Source organism: Oncorhynchus nerka, linkage group LG23 (assembly GCF_034236695.1).
Source record: "Oncorhynchus nerka isolate Pitt River linkage group LG23, Oner_Uvic_2.0, whole genome shotgun sequence".
In the NCBI taxonomy this organism is placed as follows: domain Eukaryota; kingdom Metazoa; phylum Chordata; class Actinopteri; order Salmoniformes; family Salmonidae; genus Oncorhynchus; species Oncorhynchus nerka.
This window is the reverse complement of record NC_088418.1, coordinates 7,567,582-7,584,619: the sequence shown is the minus strand read 5'-3', so window position 1 is coordinate 7,584,619 and position 17,038 is coordinate 7,567,582. Positions and strand designations below refer to the sequence as shown.

The 17,038-nt window shown below is 48.1% G+C and overlaps 1 protein-coding gene across 1 annotated transcript in view; it reads left to right on the top strand.

The window, feature by feature from the left end:
• Window positions 1-17,038, top strand: part of LOC135564044 (uncharacterized) — a 74,897-nt gene that overhangs the window by 15,199 nt on the left and 42,660 nt on the right. Inside the window, exon 3 of the mRNA XM_065008457.1 lies at window positions 14,789-14,900. Coding sequence (XP_064864529.1) covers window positions 14,789-14,900 — 112 coding nt within the window. The remainder of the gene's footprint in view (window positions 1-14,788; window positions 14,901-17,038) is intronic.

Genomic DNA, 17,038 nt, shown 5'->3' with positions numbered 1-17,038 from the left:
GAATGGGCTGTAGACTGTATGGATTGGGCTGTAGACTGTATGGATTGGGCTGTAGACTGTATGGAACGGGCTGTAGACTGTATGGAACGGGCTAGCCACTGTAGACTGTATGGAACGGGATAGCCACTGTAGACTGTATGGATTGGGCTGTAGACTGTATGGATTGGGCTGTAGACTGTATGGATTGGGCTGTAGACTGTATGGATTGGGCTAGCCACTGTAGACTGTATGGAACGGGCTAGCCACTGTAGACTGTATGGAACGGGATAGCCACTGTAGACTGTATGGATTGGGCTGTAGACTGTATGGATTGGGCTGTAGACTGTATGGATTGGACTGTAGACTGTATGGATTGGGCTAGCCGCTGTAGACTGTATGGATTGGGCTGTAGACTGTATGGATTGGGCTGTAGACCGTATGGATTGGACTGTAGACTGTATGGATTGGGCTGTAGACTTTATGGATTGGGCTGTAGACTGTATGGATTGGGCTGTAGAGTGTATGGAACGGGCTAGCCACTGTAGACTGTATGGAATGGGCTAGCCACTGTAGACTGTATGGATTGGGCTGTAGACTGTATGGATTGGGCTGTAGACTGTATGGATTGGGCTGTAGACTGTGTGGATTGGGCTGTAGACTGTATGGAAGTAGCTGTAGACTGTATGGATTGGGCTGTAGACTGTATGGATTGGGCTGTAGACTGTATGGATTGGGCTGTAGACTGTATGGATTGGGCTGTAGACTGTATGGATTGGGCTGTAGACTGTATGGATTGGGCTGTAGACTGTATGGATTGGGCTGTAGACTGTATGGATTGGGCTGTAGACTGTATGGATTGGGCTGTAGACTGTATGGATTGGGCTAGCCGCTGTAGACTGTATGGATTGGGCTAGCCGCTGTAGACTGTATGGATTGGGCTTTAGGCTTTAGACTGTATGGATTGGGCTGTAGACTGTATGGATTGGGCTGTAGACTGTATGGATTGGGCTGTAGACTGTATGGATTGGGCTAGCCGCTGTAGACTGTATGGATTGGGGGCTGTAGACTGTATGGAACGGGCTAGCCGCTGTAGACTGTATGGATTGGGCTGTAGACTGTATGGAATGGGCTGTAGACTGTATGGAACGGGCTGTAGACTGTATGGAACGGGCTAGCCACTGTAGACTGTATGGAACGGGATAGCCACTGTAGACTGTATGGATTGGGCTGTAGACTGTATGGATTGGGCTGTAGACTGTATGGATTGGGCTGTAGACTGTATGGAACGGGCTAGCCACTGTAGACTGTATGGAACGGGCTAGCCACTGTAGACTGTATGGAACGGGATAGCCACTGTAGACTGTATGGATTGGGCTGTAGACTGTATGGATTGGGCTGTAGACTGTATGGATTGGGCTGTAGACTGTATGGATTGGGCTGTAGACTGTATGGATTGGGCTGTAGACTGTATGGATTGGGATGTAGACTGTATGGATTGGGCTAGCCGCTGTAGACTGTATGGATTGGGCTAGCCGCTGTAGACTGTATGGAACGGGCTAGCCGCTGTAGACTGTATGGATTGGGCTGTAGACTGTATGGAATGGGCTGTAGACTGTATGAAACGGGCTGTAGACTGTATGGAACGGGCTAGCCACTGTAGACTGTATGGAACGGGATAGCCACTGTAGACTGTATGGATTGGGCTGTAGACTGTATGGATTGGGCTGTAGACTGTATGGATTGGGCTGTAGACTGTATGGAACGGGCTAGCCACTGTAGACTGTATGGAACGGGCTAGCCACTGTAGACTGTATGGAACGGGATAGCCACTGTAGACTGTATGGATTGGGCTGTAGACTGTATGGATTGGGCTGTAGACTGTATGGATTGGGCTGTAGACTGTATGGATTGGGCTGTAGACTGTATGGATTGGGCTGTAGACTCTATGGATTGGGCTGTAGACTGTATGGATTGGGCTGTAGACTGTATGGATTGGGATGTAGACTGTATGGATTGGGCTAGCCGCTGTAGACTGTATGGATTGGGCTAGCCACTGTAGACTGTATGGATTGGGCTGTAGACTGTATGGATTGGGAAGTAGACTGTATGGATTGGGCGGTAGACTGTATGGATTGGGCTGTAGACTGTATGGAATGGGCTGTAGACTGTATGGATTGGGCTGTAGACTGTATGGATTGGGCTGTAGACTGTATGGATTGGGCTAGCCGCTGTAGACTGTATGGATTGGGCTGTAGACTGAATGGAATGGGCTGTAGACTGTATGGATTGGGCTGTAGACTGTATGGATTGGGCTGTAGACTGTATGGAATGGGCTGTAGACTGTATGGATTGGGCTGTAGACTGTATGGATTGGGCTGTAGACTGTGTGGATTGGGCTGTAGACTGTATGGATTGGGCTAGCCGCTGTAGACTGTATGGATTGGGCTGTAGACTGTATGGATTGGGCTGTAGACTGTATGGATTGGGCTAGCCGCTGTAGACTGTATGGATTGGGCTGTAGACTGTATGGATTGGGCTAGCCGCTGTAGACTGTATGGATTGGGCTGTAGACTGTATGGATTGGGCTGTAGACTGTATGGATTGGGCTTCAGACTGTATGGATTGGGCTGTAGACTGTATGGATTGGGCTTTAGGCTTTAGACTGTATGGATTGGGCTGTAGACTGTATGGATTGGGCTGTAGACTGTATGGATTGGGCTGTAGACTGTATGGATTGGGCTAGCCGCTGTAGACTGTATGGATTGGGCTAGCCGCTGTAGACTGTATGGAACGGGCTAGCCGCTGTAGACTGTATGGATTGGGCTGTAGACTGTATGGAATGGGCTGTAGACTGTATGGATTGGGCTGTAGACTGTATGGATTGGGCTGTAGACTGTATGGAACGGGCTGTAGACTGTATGGAACGGGCTAGCCACTGTAGACTGTATGGAACGGGATAGCCACTGTAGACTGTATGGATTGGGCTGTAGACTGTATGGATTGGGCTGTAGACTGTATGGATTGGGCTGTAGACTGTATGGAACGGGCTAGCCACTGTAGACTGTATGGAACGGGCTAGCCACTGTAGACTGTATGGAACGGGATAGCCACTGTAGACTGTATGGATTGGGCTGTAGACTGTATGGATTGGGCTGTAGACTGTATGGATTGGACTGTAGACTGTATGGATTGGGCTAGCCGCTGTAGACTGTATGGATTGGGCTGTAGACTGTATGGATTGGGCTGTAGACCGTATGGATTGGACTGTAGACTGTATGGATTGGGCTGTAGACTTTATGGATTGGGCTGTAGACTGTATGGATTGGGCTGTAGAGTGTATGGAACGGGCTAGCCACTGTAGACTGTATGGAATGGGCTAGCCACTGTAGACTGTATGGATTGGGCTGTAGACTGTATGGAATGGGCTGTAGACTGTATGGATTGGGCTAGCCACTGTAGACTGTATGGAACTGGCTGTAGACTGTATGGATTGGGCTGTAGACTGTATGGATTGGGCTGTAGACTGTATGGATTGGGCTGTAGACTGTATGAATTGGGCTGTAGACTGTATGGATTGGGCTGTAGACTGTATGGATTGGGCTGTAGACTGAATGGAACGGTCTAGCCACTGTAGACTGTATGGAATGGGATAGCCACTGTAGACTGTATGGATTGGGCTAGCCACTGTAGATTGTATGGAACAGGCTGTAGACTGTATGGATTGGGCTGTAGACTGTATGGATTGGGCTGTAGACTGTATGGAACGGGCTAGCCACTGTAGACTGTATGGAACGGGCTAGCCACTGTAGACTGTATGGATTGGGCTGTAGACTGTATGGAATGGGCTGTAGACTGTATGGATTGGGCTAGCCACTGTAGACTGTATGGAACGGGCTAGCCACTGTAGACTGTATGGAACGGGCTAGCCACTGTAGACTGTATGGATTGGGCTGTAGACTGTATGGAATGGGCTGTAGACTGTATGGATTGGGCTAGCCACTGTAGACTGTATGGAATGGGCTAGCCACTGTAGACTGTATGGAACGGGTTAGCCACTGTAGACTGTATGGATTGGGCTGTAGACTGTATGGATTGGGCTGTAGACTGTATGGAATGGGCTGTAGACTGTATGGATTGGGCTAGCCGCTGTAGACTGTATGGAATGGGCTGTAGACTGTATGGATTGGGCTAGCCACTGTAGATTGTATGGAACAGGCTGTAGACTGTATGGATTGGGCTGTAGACTGTATGGATTGGGCTGTAGACTGTATGGAACGGGCTAGCCACTGTAGACTGTGTGGAACGGGCTAGCCACTGTAGACTGTATGGATTGGGCTGTAGACTGTATGGAATGGGCTGTAGACTGTATGGATTGGGCTAGCCACTGTAGACTGTATGGAACGGGCTAGCCACTGTAGACTGTATGGAACGGGCTAGCCACTGTAGACTGTATGGATTGGGCTGTAGACTGTATGGAATGGGCTGTAGACTGTATGGATTGGGCTAGCCACTGTAGACTGTATGGAACGGGCTAGCCACTGTAGACTGTATGGAACGGGTTAGCCACTGTAGACTGTATGGATTGGGCTGTAGACTGTATGGATTGGGCTGTAGACTGTATGGAATGGGCTGTAGACTGTATGGATTGGGCTGTAGACTGTATGGATTGGGCTGTAGACTGTATGGATTGGGCTGTAGACTGTATGGATTGGGCTGTAGACTGTATGGATTGGGATGTAGACTGTATGGATTGGGCTAGGCTGTAGACTGTATGGATTGGGCTAGCCACTGTAGACTGTATGGATTGGGCTGTAGACTGTATGGATTGGGCTGTAGACTGTATGGATTGGGCTGTAGACTGTATGGATTGGGCTGTAGACTGTATGGATTGGGCTGTAGACTGTATGGATTGGGCTGTAGACTGTATGGATTGGGCTGTAGACTGTATGGATTGGGCTAGCCGCTGTAGACTGTATGGATTGGGCTAGCCACTGTAGACTGTATGGATTGGGCTGTAGACTGTATGGATTGGGCTGTAGACTGTATGGATTGGGCTGTAGACTGTATGGATTGGGCTGTAGACTGTATGGAATGGGCTGTAGACTGTATGGATTGGGCTGTAGACTGTATGGATTGGGCTGTAGACTGTATGGATTGGGCTAGCCGCTGTAGACTGTATGGATTGGGCTGTAGACTGAATGGAATGGGCTGTAGACTGTATGGATTGGGCTGTAGACTGTATGGATTGGGCTGTAGACTGTATGGAATGGGCTGTAGACTGTATGGATTGGGCTGTAGACTGTATGGATTGGGCTGTATGGATTGGGCTGTAGACTGTATGGATTGGGCTAGGGCTGTAGACTGTATGGATTGGGCTGTAGACTGTATGGATTGGGCTGTAGACTGTATGGATTGGGCTAGCCGCTGTAGACTGTATGGATTGGGCTGTAGACTGTATGGATTGGGCTAGACTGTATGGATTGGGCTGTAGACTGTATGGATTGGGCTGTAGACTGTATGGATTGGGCTGTAGACTGTATGGATTGGGCTGTAGACTGTATGGATTGGGCTAGGCTGTAGACTGTATGGATTGGGCTAGGGCTGTAGACTGTATGGATTGGGCTTTAGGCTTTAGACTGTATGGATTGGGCTGTAGACTGTATGGATTGGGCTGTAGACTGTATGGATTGGGCTGTAGACTGTATGGATTGGGCTGTAGACTGTATGGATTGGGCTAGCCGCTGTAGACTGTATGGAACGGGCTAGCCGCTGTAGACTGTATGGATTGGGCTGTAGACTGTATGGAATGGGCTGTAGACTGTATGGAACGGGCTGTAGACTGTATGGAACGGGCTAGCCACTGTAGACTGTATGGAACGGGATAGCCACTGTAGACTGTATGGATTGGGCTGTAGACTGTATGGATTGGGCTGTAGACTGTATGGATTGGGCTGTAGACTGTATGGAACGGGCTAGCCACTGTAGACTGTATGGAACGGGCTAGCCACTGTAGACTGTATGGAACGGGATAGCCACTGTAGACTGTATGGATTGGGCTGTAGACTGTATGGATTGGGCTGTAGACTGTATGGATTGGGCTGTAGACTGTATGGATTGGGCTGTAGACTGTATGGATTGGGCTGTAGACTGTATGGATTGGGCTGTAGACTGTATGGATTGGGATGTAGACTGTATGGATTGGGGCTGTAGACTGTATGGATTGGGCTAGGCTGTAGACTGTATGGATTGGGCTAGCCACTGTAGACTGTATGGATTGGGCTGTAGACTGTATGGAATGGGCTGTAGACTGTATGGGCTGTAGACTGTATGGAACGGGCTAGCCACTGTAGACTGTATGGAATGGATAGCCACTGTAGACTGTATGGATTGGGCTGTAGACTGTATGGATTGGGCTGTAGACTGTATGGATTGGGCTAGCCACTGTAGACTGTATGGAATTGGGCTGTAGACTGTATGGATAGCCACTGTAGACTGTATGGATTGGGCTGTAGACTGTATGGATTGGGCTGTAGACTGTATGGATTGGGCTGTAGACTGTATGGATTGGGCTGTAGACTGTATGGATTGGGCTGTAGACTCTATGGATTGGGCTGTAGACTGTATGGATTGGGCTGTAGACTGTATGGATTGGGATGTAGACTGTATGGGCTAGCCGCTGTAGACTGTATGGATTGGGCTAGCCACTGTAGACTGTATGGATTGGGCTGTAGACTGTATGGATTGGGAAGTAGACTGTATGGACTGTAGACTGTATGGATTGGGCTGTAGACTGTATGGAATGGGCTGTAGACTGTATGGATTGGGCTTAGACTGTATGGATTGGGCTGTAGACTGTATGGATTGGGCTAGCCGCTGTAGACTGTATGGATTGGGCTGTAGACTGAATGGAATGGGCTGTAGACTGTATGGATTGGGCTGTAGACTGTATGGATTGGGCTGTAGACTGTATGGATTGGGCTGTAGACTGTATGGATTGGGCTGTAGACTGTATGGATTGGGCTGTAGACTGTATGGATTGGGCTGTAGACTGTATGGATTGGGCTAGGCTGTAGACTGTATGGATTGGGCTGTAGACTGTATGGATTGGGCTGTAGACTGTATGGATTGGGCTAGCCGCTGTAGACTGTATGGATTGGGCTGTAGACTGTATGGATTGGGCTAGCCGCTGTAGACTGTATGGATTGGGCTGTAGACTGTATGGATTGGGCTGTAGACTGTATGGATTGGGCTTCAGACTGTATGGATTGGGCTGTAGACTGTATGGATTGGGCTAGCCGCTGTAGACTGTATGGATTGGGCTGTAGACTGTATGGATTGGGCTGTAGACTGTATGGATTGGGCTGTAGACTGTATGGATTGGGCTAGCCGCTGTAGACTGTATGGATTGGGCTAGCCGCTGTAGACTGTATGGAACGGGCTAGCCGCTGTAGACTGTATGGATTGGGCTGTAGACTGTATGGAATGGGCTGTAGACTGTATGGATTGGGCTGTAGACTGTATGGATTGGGCTGTAGACTGTATGGAACGGGCTGTAGACTGTATGGATTGGGCTAGCCACTGTAGACTGTATGGAACAGTATAGCCACTGTAGACTGTATGGATTGGGCTGTAGACTGTATGGATTGGGCTGTAGACTGTATGGATTGGGCTGTAGACTGTATGGAACGGGCTAGCCACTGTAGACTGTATGGAATTGGGCTAGCCACTGTAGACTGTATGGAACGGGATAGCCACTGTAGACTGTATGGATTGGGCTGTAGACTGTATGGATTGGGCTGTAGACTGTATGGATTGGACTGTAGACTGTATGGATTGGGCTAGCCGCTGTAGACTGTATGGATTGGGCTGTAGACTGTATGGATTGGGCTGTAGACCGTATGGATTGGACTGTAGACTGTATGGATTGGGCTGTAGACTTTATGGATTGGGCTGTAGACTGTATGGATTGGGCTGTAGAGTGTATGGAACGGGCTAGCCACTGTAGACTGTATGGAATGGGCTAGCCACTGTAGACTGTATGGATTGGGCTGTAGACTGTATGGATTGGGCTGTAGACTGTATGGATTGGGCTGTAGACTGTGTGGATTGGGCTGTAGACTGTATGGATTGGGCTGTAGACTGTATGGATTGGGCTGTAGACTGTATGGATTGGGCTGTAGACTGTATGGATTGGGCTAGCCGCTGTAGACTGTATGGATTGGGCTGCTTTAGACTGTATGGATTGGGCTGTAGACTGTATGGATTGGGCTGTAGACTGTATGGATTGGGCTGTAGACTGTATGGATTGGGCTGTAGACTGTATGGATTGGGCTGTAGACTGTATGGATTGGGCTGTAGACTGTATGGATTGGGCTAGCCGCTGTAGACTGTATGGATTGGGCTGCCACTTTAGACTGTATGGATTGGGCTGTAGACTGTATGGATTGGGCTGTAGACTGTATGGATTGGGCTAGCCACTGTAGACTGTATGGATTGGGCTAGCCACTGTAGACTGTATGGAACGGGCTGGGCTGTAGACTGTATGGATTGGGCTGTAGACTGTATGGATTGGGCTGTAGACTGTATGGAATTGGGCTGACTGTAGACTGTATGGAACGGGCTAGCCACTGTAGACTGTATGGAACGGGATAGCCACTGTAGACTGTATGGATTGGGCTGTAGACTGTATGGATTGGGCTGTAGACTGTATGGATTGGGCTGTAGACTGTATGGATTGGGCTGTAGACTGTATGGAATTGGGCTGTAGACTGTATGGATTGGGCCACTGTAGACTGTATGGATTGGGCTAGGCTGTAGACTGTATGGATTGGGCTGTAGACTGTATGGATTGGGCTGTAGACTGTATGGATTGGGCTGTAGACTGTATGGATTGGGCTGTAGACTGTATGAATGGGCTGTAGACTGTATGGAATGGGCTGCCACTGTAGACTGTATGGATTGGGCTAGCCACTGTAGACTGTATGGAACGGGCTAGGGCTGTAGACTGTATGGATTGGGCTGTAGACTGTATGGATTGGGCTGTAGACTGTATGGAATGGGCTGTAGACTGTATGGAACGGGCTAGCCACTGTAGACTGTATGGAACGGGATAGCCACTGTAGACTGTATGGATTGGGCTGTAGACTGTATGGATTGGGCTGTAGACTGTATGGATTGGGCTGTAGACTGTATGGATTGGGCTGTAGACTGTATGGATTGGGCTGTAGACTGTATGGATTGGGCTGTAGACTGTATGGATTGGGCTGTAGACTGTATGGATTGGGATGTAGACTGTATGGATTGGGCTAGCCGCTGTAGACTGTATGGATTGGGCTAGCCACTGTAGACTGTATGGATTGGGCTGTAGACTGTATGGATTGGGCTGTAGACTGTATGGATTGGGCTGTAGACTGTATGGATTGGGCTGTAGACTGTATGGAATGGGCTGTAGACTGTATGGATTGGGCTGTAGACTGTATGGATTGGGCTGTAGACTGTATGGATTGGGCTAGCCGCTGTAGACTGTATGGATTGGGCTGTAGACTGAATGGAATGGGCTGTAGACTGTATGGATTGGGCTGTAGACTGTATGGATTGGGCTGTAGACTGTATGGAATGGGCTGTAGACTGTATGGATTGGGCTGTAGACTGTATGGATTGGGCTGTAGACTGTGTGGATTGGGCTGTAGACTGTATGGATTGGGCTAGGCTGTAGACTGTATGGATTGGGCTGTAGACTGTATGGATTGGGCTGTAGACTGTATGGATTGGGCTAGCCGCTGTAGACTGTATGGATTGGGCTGTAGACTGTATGGATTGGGCTAGGCTGTAGACTGTATGGATTGGGCTGTAGACTGTATGGATTGGGCTGTAGACTGTATGGATTGGGCTTCAGACTGTATGGATTGGGCTGTAGACTGTATGGATTGGGCTTTAGGCTTTAGACTGTATGGATTGGGCTGTAGACTGTATGGAGCTGGGCTGGATTGGGCTGTAGACTGTATGGATTGGGCTAGCCGCTGTAGACTGTATGGATTGGGCTAGCCGCTGTAGACTGTATGGAAAGGGCTAGCCGCTGTAGACTGTATGGATTGGGCTGTAGACTGTATGGAATGGGCTGTAGACTGTATGGATTGGGCTGTAGACTGTATGGATTGGGCTGTAGACTGTATGGAACGGGCTGTAGACTGTATGGAACGGGCTAGCCACTGTAGACTGTATGGAACAGGATAGCCACTGTAGACTGTATGGATTGGGCTGTAGACTGTATGGATTGGGCTGTAGACTGTATGGAACGGGCTAGCCACTGTAGACTGTATGGAACGGGCTAGCCACTGTAGACTGTATGGAACGGGATAGCCACTGTAGACTGTATGGATTGGGCTGTAGACTGTATGGATTGGGCTGTAGACTGTATGGATTGGACTGTAGACTGTATGGATTGGGAACGGGCTGTAGACTGTATGGATTGGGCTGTAGACTGTATGGATTGGGCTGTAGACTGTATGGATTGGACTGTAGACTGTATGGATTGGGCTGTAGACTTTATGGATTGGGCTGTAGACTGTATGGATTGGGCTGTAGAGTGTATGGAACGGGCTAGCCACTGTAGACTGTATGGAATGGGCTAGCCACTGTAGACTGTATGGATTGGGCTGTAGACTGTATGGAATGGGCTGTAGACTGTATGGATTGGGCTAGCCACTGTAGACTGTATGGAACTGGCTGTAGACTGTATGGATTGGGCTGTAGACTGTATGGATTGGGCTGTAGACTGTATGGATTGGGCTGTAGACTGTATGAATTGGGCTGTAGACTGTATGGATTGGGCTGTAGACTGTATGGATTGGGTGGTCTAGCCACTGTAGACTGTATGGAATGGGATAGCCACTGTAGACTGTATGGATTGGGCTAGCCACTGTAGATTGTATGGAACAGGCTGTAGACTGTATGGATTGGGCTGTAGACTGTATGGATTGGGCTGTAGACTGTATGGAACGGGCTAGCCACTGTAGACTGTATGGAACGGGCTAGCCACTGTAGACTGTATGGATTGGGCTGTAGACTGTATGGAATGGGCTGTAGACTGTATGGATTGGGCTAGCCACTGTAGACTGTATGGAACGGGCTAGCCACTGTAGACTGTATGGAACGGGCTAGCCACTGTAGACTGTATGGATTGGGCTGTAGACTGTATGGAATGGGCTGTAGACTGTATGGATTGGGCTAGCCACTGTAGACTGTATGGAACGGGCTAGCCACTGTAGACTGTATGGAACGGGTTAGCCACTGTAGACTGTATGGATTGGGCTGTAGACTGTATGGATTGGGCTGTAGACTGTATGGAATGGGCTGTAGACTGTATGGATTGGGCTAGCCGCTGTAGACTGTATGGAATGGGCTGTAGACTGTATGGATTGGGCTAGCCACTGTAGATTGTATGGAACAGGCTGTAGACTGTATGGATTGGGCTGTAGACTGTATGGATTGGGCTGTAGACTGTATGGAATGGCTAGCCACTGTAGACTGTGTGGAACGGGCTAGCCACTGTAGACTGTATGGATTGGGCTGTAGACTGTATGGAATGGGCTGTAGACTGTATGGATTGGGCTAGCCACTGTAGACTGTATGGAACGGGCTAGCCACTGTAGACTGTATGGAACGGGCTAGCCACTGTAGACTGTATGGATTGGGCTGTAGACTGTATGGAATGGGCTGTAGACTGTATGGATTGGGCTAGCCACTGTAGACTGTATGGAACGGGCTAGCCACTGTAGACTGTATGGAACGGGTTAGCCACTGTAGACTGTATGGATTGGGCTGTAGACTGTATGGATTGGGCTGTAGACTGTATGGAATGGGCTGTAGACTGTATGGATTGGGCTAGCCGCTGTAGACTGTATGGAATGGGCTGTAGACTGTATGGATTGGGCTAGCCACTGTAGACTGTATGGAACGGGCTGTAGACTGTATGGATTGGGCTAGCCACTGTAGACTGTATGGAATGGGCTGTAGACTGTATGGATTGGGCTAGCCGCTGTAGACTGTATGGAACGGGCTGTAGACTGTATGGAACGGGCTGTAGACTGTATGGAACGGGCTAGCCACTGTAGACTGTATGGAACGGGCTAGCCACTGTAGACTGTATGGATTGGGCTGTAGACTGTATGGATTGGGCTGTAGACTGTATGGAACGGGCTAGCCGCTGTAGACTGTATGGATTGGGCTGTAGACTGTATGGATTGGGCTGTAGACTGTATGGAATGGGCTGTAGACTTTATGGATTGGGCTGTAGACTGTATGGAATGGGCTGTAGACTGTATGGAATGGGCTGTAGACTGTATGGATTGGGCTAGCCACTGTAGACTGTATGGAACGGGCTAGCCACTGTAGACTGTATGGATTGGGCTGTAGACTGTATGGATTGGGCTAGCCACTGTAGACTGTATGGATTGGGCTGTAGACTGTATGGATTGGGCTAGCCACTGTAGACTGTATGGATTGGGCTGTAGACTGTATGGATTGGGCTGTAGACTGTATGGATTGGGCTTTAGGCTTTAGACTGTATGGATTGGGCTGTAGACTGTATGGATTGGGCTGTAGACTGTATGGATTGGGCTGTAGACTGTATGGATTGGGCTAGCCGCTGTAGACTGTATGGATTGGGCTAGCCGCTGTAGACTGTATGGAATGGGCTGTAGCTGTATGGATTGGCTGTAGACTGTATGGATTGGGCTGTAGACTGTATGGAATGGGCTGTAGACTGTATGGATTGGGCTGTAGACTGTATGGATTGGGCTGTAGACTGTATATGGAACTGTATGGGGCTGTAGACTGTATGGAACGGGCTAGCCACTGTAGACTGTATGGAACGGGATAGCCACTGTAGACTGTATGGATTGGGCTGTAGACTGTATGGATTGGGCTGTAGACTGTATGGATTGGGCTGTAGACTGTATGGAGACTGTATGGATTGGGCTGGATTGGCTGTAGACATTGGGCTGTAGACTGTATGGAACGGGCTAGCCACTGTAGACTGTATGGAATGGGATAGCCACTGTAGACTGTATGGATTGGGCTGTAGACTGTATGGATTGGGCTGTAGACTGTATGGATTGGCTGTAGACTGTATGGATTGGGCTAGGGCTGTAGACTGTATGGATTGGGCTGTAGACTGTATGGATTGGGCTGTAGACTGTATGGATTGGACTGTAGACTGTATGGAATTGGGCTGTAGACTGTATGGATTGGGCTGTAGACTGTATGGATTGGGCTGTAGAGTGTATGGAACGGGCTAGCCACTGTAGACTGTATGGAATGGGCTAGCCACTGTAGACTGTATGGATTGGGCTGTAGACTGTATGGAATGGGCTGTAGACTGTATGGATTGGGCTAGGCTGGATTGGGCTAGCCACTGTAGACTGTATGGAACTGGCTGTAGACTGTATGGATTGGGCTGTAGACTGTATGGAATGGGCTGTAGACTGTATGGATTGGGCTGTAGACTGTATGGATTGGGCTGCCACTGTAGACTGTATGGATTGGGCTGCCACTGTAGACTGTATGGATTGGGCTGTAGACTGTATGAATGGAGGGGTAGACTAGCCACTGTAGACTGTATGGAATGGGATAGCCACTGTAGACTGTATGGATTGGGCTACTGTATGGCCACTAGCCACTGTAGACTGTATGGAACTGGGCTGTAGACTGTATGGATTGGGCTGTAGACTGTATGGATTGGGCTGTAGACTGTATGGAACGGGCTAGCCACTGTAGACTGTATGGAACGGGCTAGCCACTGTAGACTGTATGGATTGGGCTGTAGACTGTATGGAATGGGCTGTAGACTGTATGGATTGGGCTAGCCACTGTAGACTGTATGGAACGGGCTGCCACTGTGGAGACTGTATGGATTGGGTTAGCCACTGTAGACTGTATGGATTGGGCTGTAGACTGTATGGATTGGCTAGCCGCTGTAGACTGTATGGAATGGGCTGTAGACTGTATGGAATGGGCTGTATTGGACTAGACTGTATGGAATGGACTGTATGGGCTAGCCACTGTAGACTGTATGGAATGGGCTGTAGACTGTATGGATTGGGCTGTAGACTGTATGGAATGGGCTGTAGACTGTATGGGGCTGTAGACTGTATGGCTTAGGCTGTGTAGACTGTATGGAATGGGCTGTAGACTGTATGGATTGGGCTTGGGCTGTAGACTGTATGGATTGGGCTGTAGACTGTATGGAATGGGCTGTAGACTGTATGGAATGGGCTGTAGACTGTATGGATTGGGCTGTAGGCTGTATGGATTGGGCTGTAGACTGTATGGATTGGGCTGTAGACTGTATGGAACGGGCTAGCCACTGTAGACTGTATGGATTGGGCTGTAGACTGTATGGATTGGTAGCTGTATGGAATGGGCTGTAGACACTGTAGACTGTATGGATTGGGCTGTAGACTGTATGGATTGGGCTAGCCACTGTAGACTGTATGGATTGGGCTGTAGACTGTATGGATTGGGCTGTAGACTGTATGGATTGGGCTAGCCACTGTAGACTGTATGGATTGGGCTGTAGACTGTATGGATTGGGCTAGCCACTGTAGACTGTATGGATTGGGCTGTAGACTGTATGGATTGGGCTGTAGACTGTATGGATTGGGCTAGCCAGTCGTCTTCTAAAGTTCCACGGTCAACCCATTGAGTTGAAGTTAATTAAATAAATTCACACCTGGGGACTGATTTTTGTGTATTTCATATTTATGAAAAACCCATTTGTTTAAAGTGTAAATCTGTTGTTGTGTCACAGGTCGGTGGGGCATAACAGATCCTCCGGTCCAAGCCATAGGGATTCCCCACGTGGCCAGCCTCAAGCCAAGACACCGCCACAGAGACAGAAACACAGCAGCAGCATCTTCAAGGTTCAATTCTCTTCTTCCTCCTGTCATGACGTTGGCCTGGGGGTAGGTTAATGACAGTCATAAATACCTACAGTACCATACTGTCATGACGTTAGCCTGGGGGTAGGTTAATGACATTCATAAATACCTACAGTACCATACTGTCATGACGTTGGCCTGGGGGTAGGTTAATGACAGTCATAAATACCTACAGTACCATACTGTCATGACGTTGGCCTGGGTGTAGGTTAATGACAGTCATAAATACCTACAGTACCATACGGCGGCAGGGTAGCCTAGTGGTTAGAGCGTAGAGGCGGCAGGGTAGCCTAGTGGTTAGAGTGTAGAGGCGGCAGGGTAGCTAGTGGTTAGAGCGTTGGACTAGTAACCGGAAGGTTGCAAGTTCAAACCCCCGAGCTGACAAGGTACAAATCTGTCGTTCTGCCCTTGAACAGGCAGTTAACCCACTGTTCCCCGGTAGGCCGTCATTGAAAATAAGAATTTGTTCTTAACTGACCTGCCTAGTTAAATAAAGGTAAAATAAATATATGATATGATGTTGGCCTGGGGGTAGGTTTATGACAGTCATAAATACCTCTCCCCCCTTTTTCCTCTCTCTACCCTACTGATGTGACATTAAAAAAAACCTTAACAGAGATTCTGGGAACATCAGAAGGTGGGGGGAAATTAACTATATTCTGGTAATGCGACCAATTGAACATATGCGTTGGTACTTAATGAATATGATGTCAGTTCGGTTGTCATCTGAGACATTCTCATCAATGTTAAGATGACATAAACTCTACAGTGGAAAGTCTACACATCAGAGTTATCGGATTCACATGGAATTGTTGTTCAATTTAAATGTTTGAATATAAAATATAAAAAAATATTGGTGAAGAGATTAAATTTTAGCTTCCAAATGAGAGATTTGGGTTTTCATAAGGTTAGGGCTCTGCTCAATCAGTGGCCCGCCTGGGTTATAAAACTTTTCAAACACGCCCTCCTCTCCCTTCCTATACCATACATCCTATACCATTCCTATACCTATACCTTGACGACAATATAACCTCCTGTTCCAAGTACGTGAGGTCTGCAGCCTCTGTTAAAAGGACTAACATGTCAACTACAGAACTAAGCCAACCTCAGAGTGAGCTTTGGTGGCGAATGGTATGAACTTTGAACTCTTATTCACTACAGAAGTGATACCTCCTAGCCGTTAGCAACAGCAGCTGCAAACGCAGGCTAGGAAAGAACAGACAGAGTATCCCATCTATCACGGCGGCAGGGTGGCCTAGTGGTTAGAGCGTTGGACTAGTAACCGAAAGGTTGCAAGGTCGAATCCCTGAGCTGACAAGGTACAAATCTGTCGTTCTGCCCCTGAACAGGCAGTTAACCCACTGTTCCTAGGCCGTCATTGAAGATAAGAATTTGTTCTTAACTGGGCTAGCCACTGTAGACTGTATGGATTGGGCTGGGCTGTAGACTTAGCCACTGTAGACTGTATGGATTGGGCTGTTGCCTAGTTAAATAAAGGTAATAAAAAAAATATTTAAATCATACAATGACGTTACTACACCGTATCCAATTGACAACCAGAGACATTCTTCAAAGGACTCGGTTTGGCAACACGGCCTTACATCTACCACCAACCTACCGAAGCGCAGCTCAGAGTAAATATTTATTGCATTTTCCTTTTCCAAATGGGCGGTAATTTAGAATGCACTGTATTTACGAAGCACGGCTTCTCCCTTTGTTCCTCAAGTCTTCCCGCTCTTTCACTCAAACCCAGCCCCTTTTCTTTTGTGTAACCAGCTGTCATATCTGTCCCGCCCGCTAGGGACGTTTTCCTTCATGACGTCATTTGTAATCAAGGTATGATTCATTCTTTGAAATATTTAATTCTGTTTTGATTAGTTAGGTATTTAGTAAATAAATCATTAAAACTTCAACTTGTTAGCCAGGGTTCGTGAAGATAACCAAGAATGTACAACTTTCAGATGAGACTGAAATAAGGTGACGATTAATATTGACTGCTATTGATGTAAAATATTACTAGGTCTTTAAGAGTTTATTCGGAAGATAACAGCTCTATAAATATTATTTAGTGTTCCCTCGACTCTCTAAGTTAATTACATTTACATGATTAGCTCAATCAG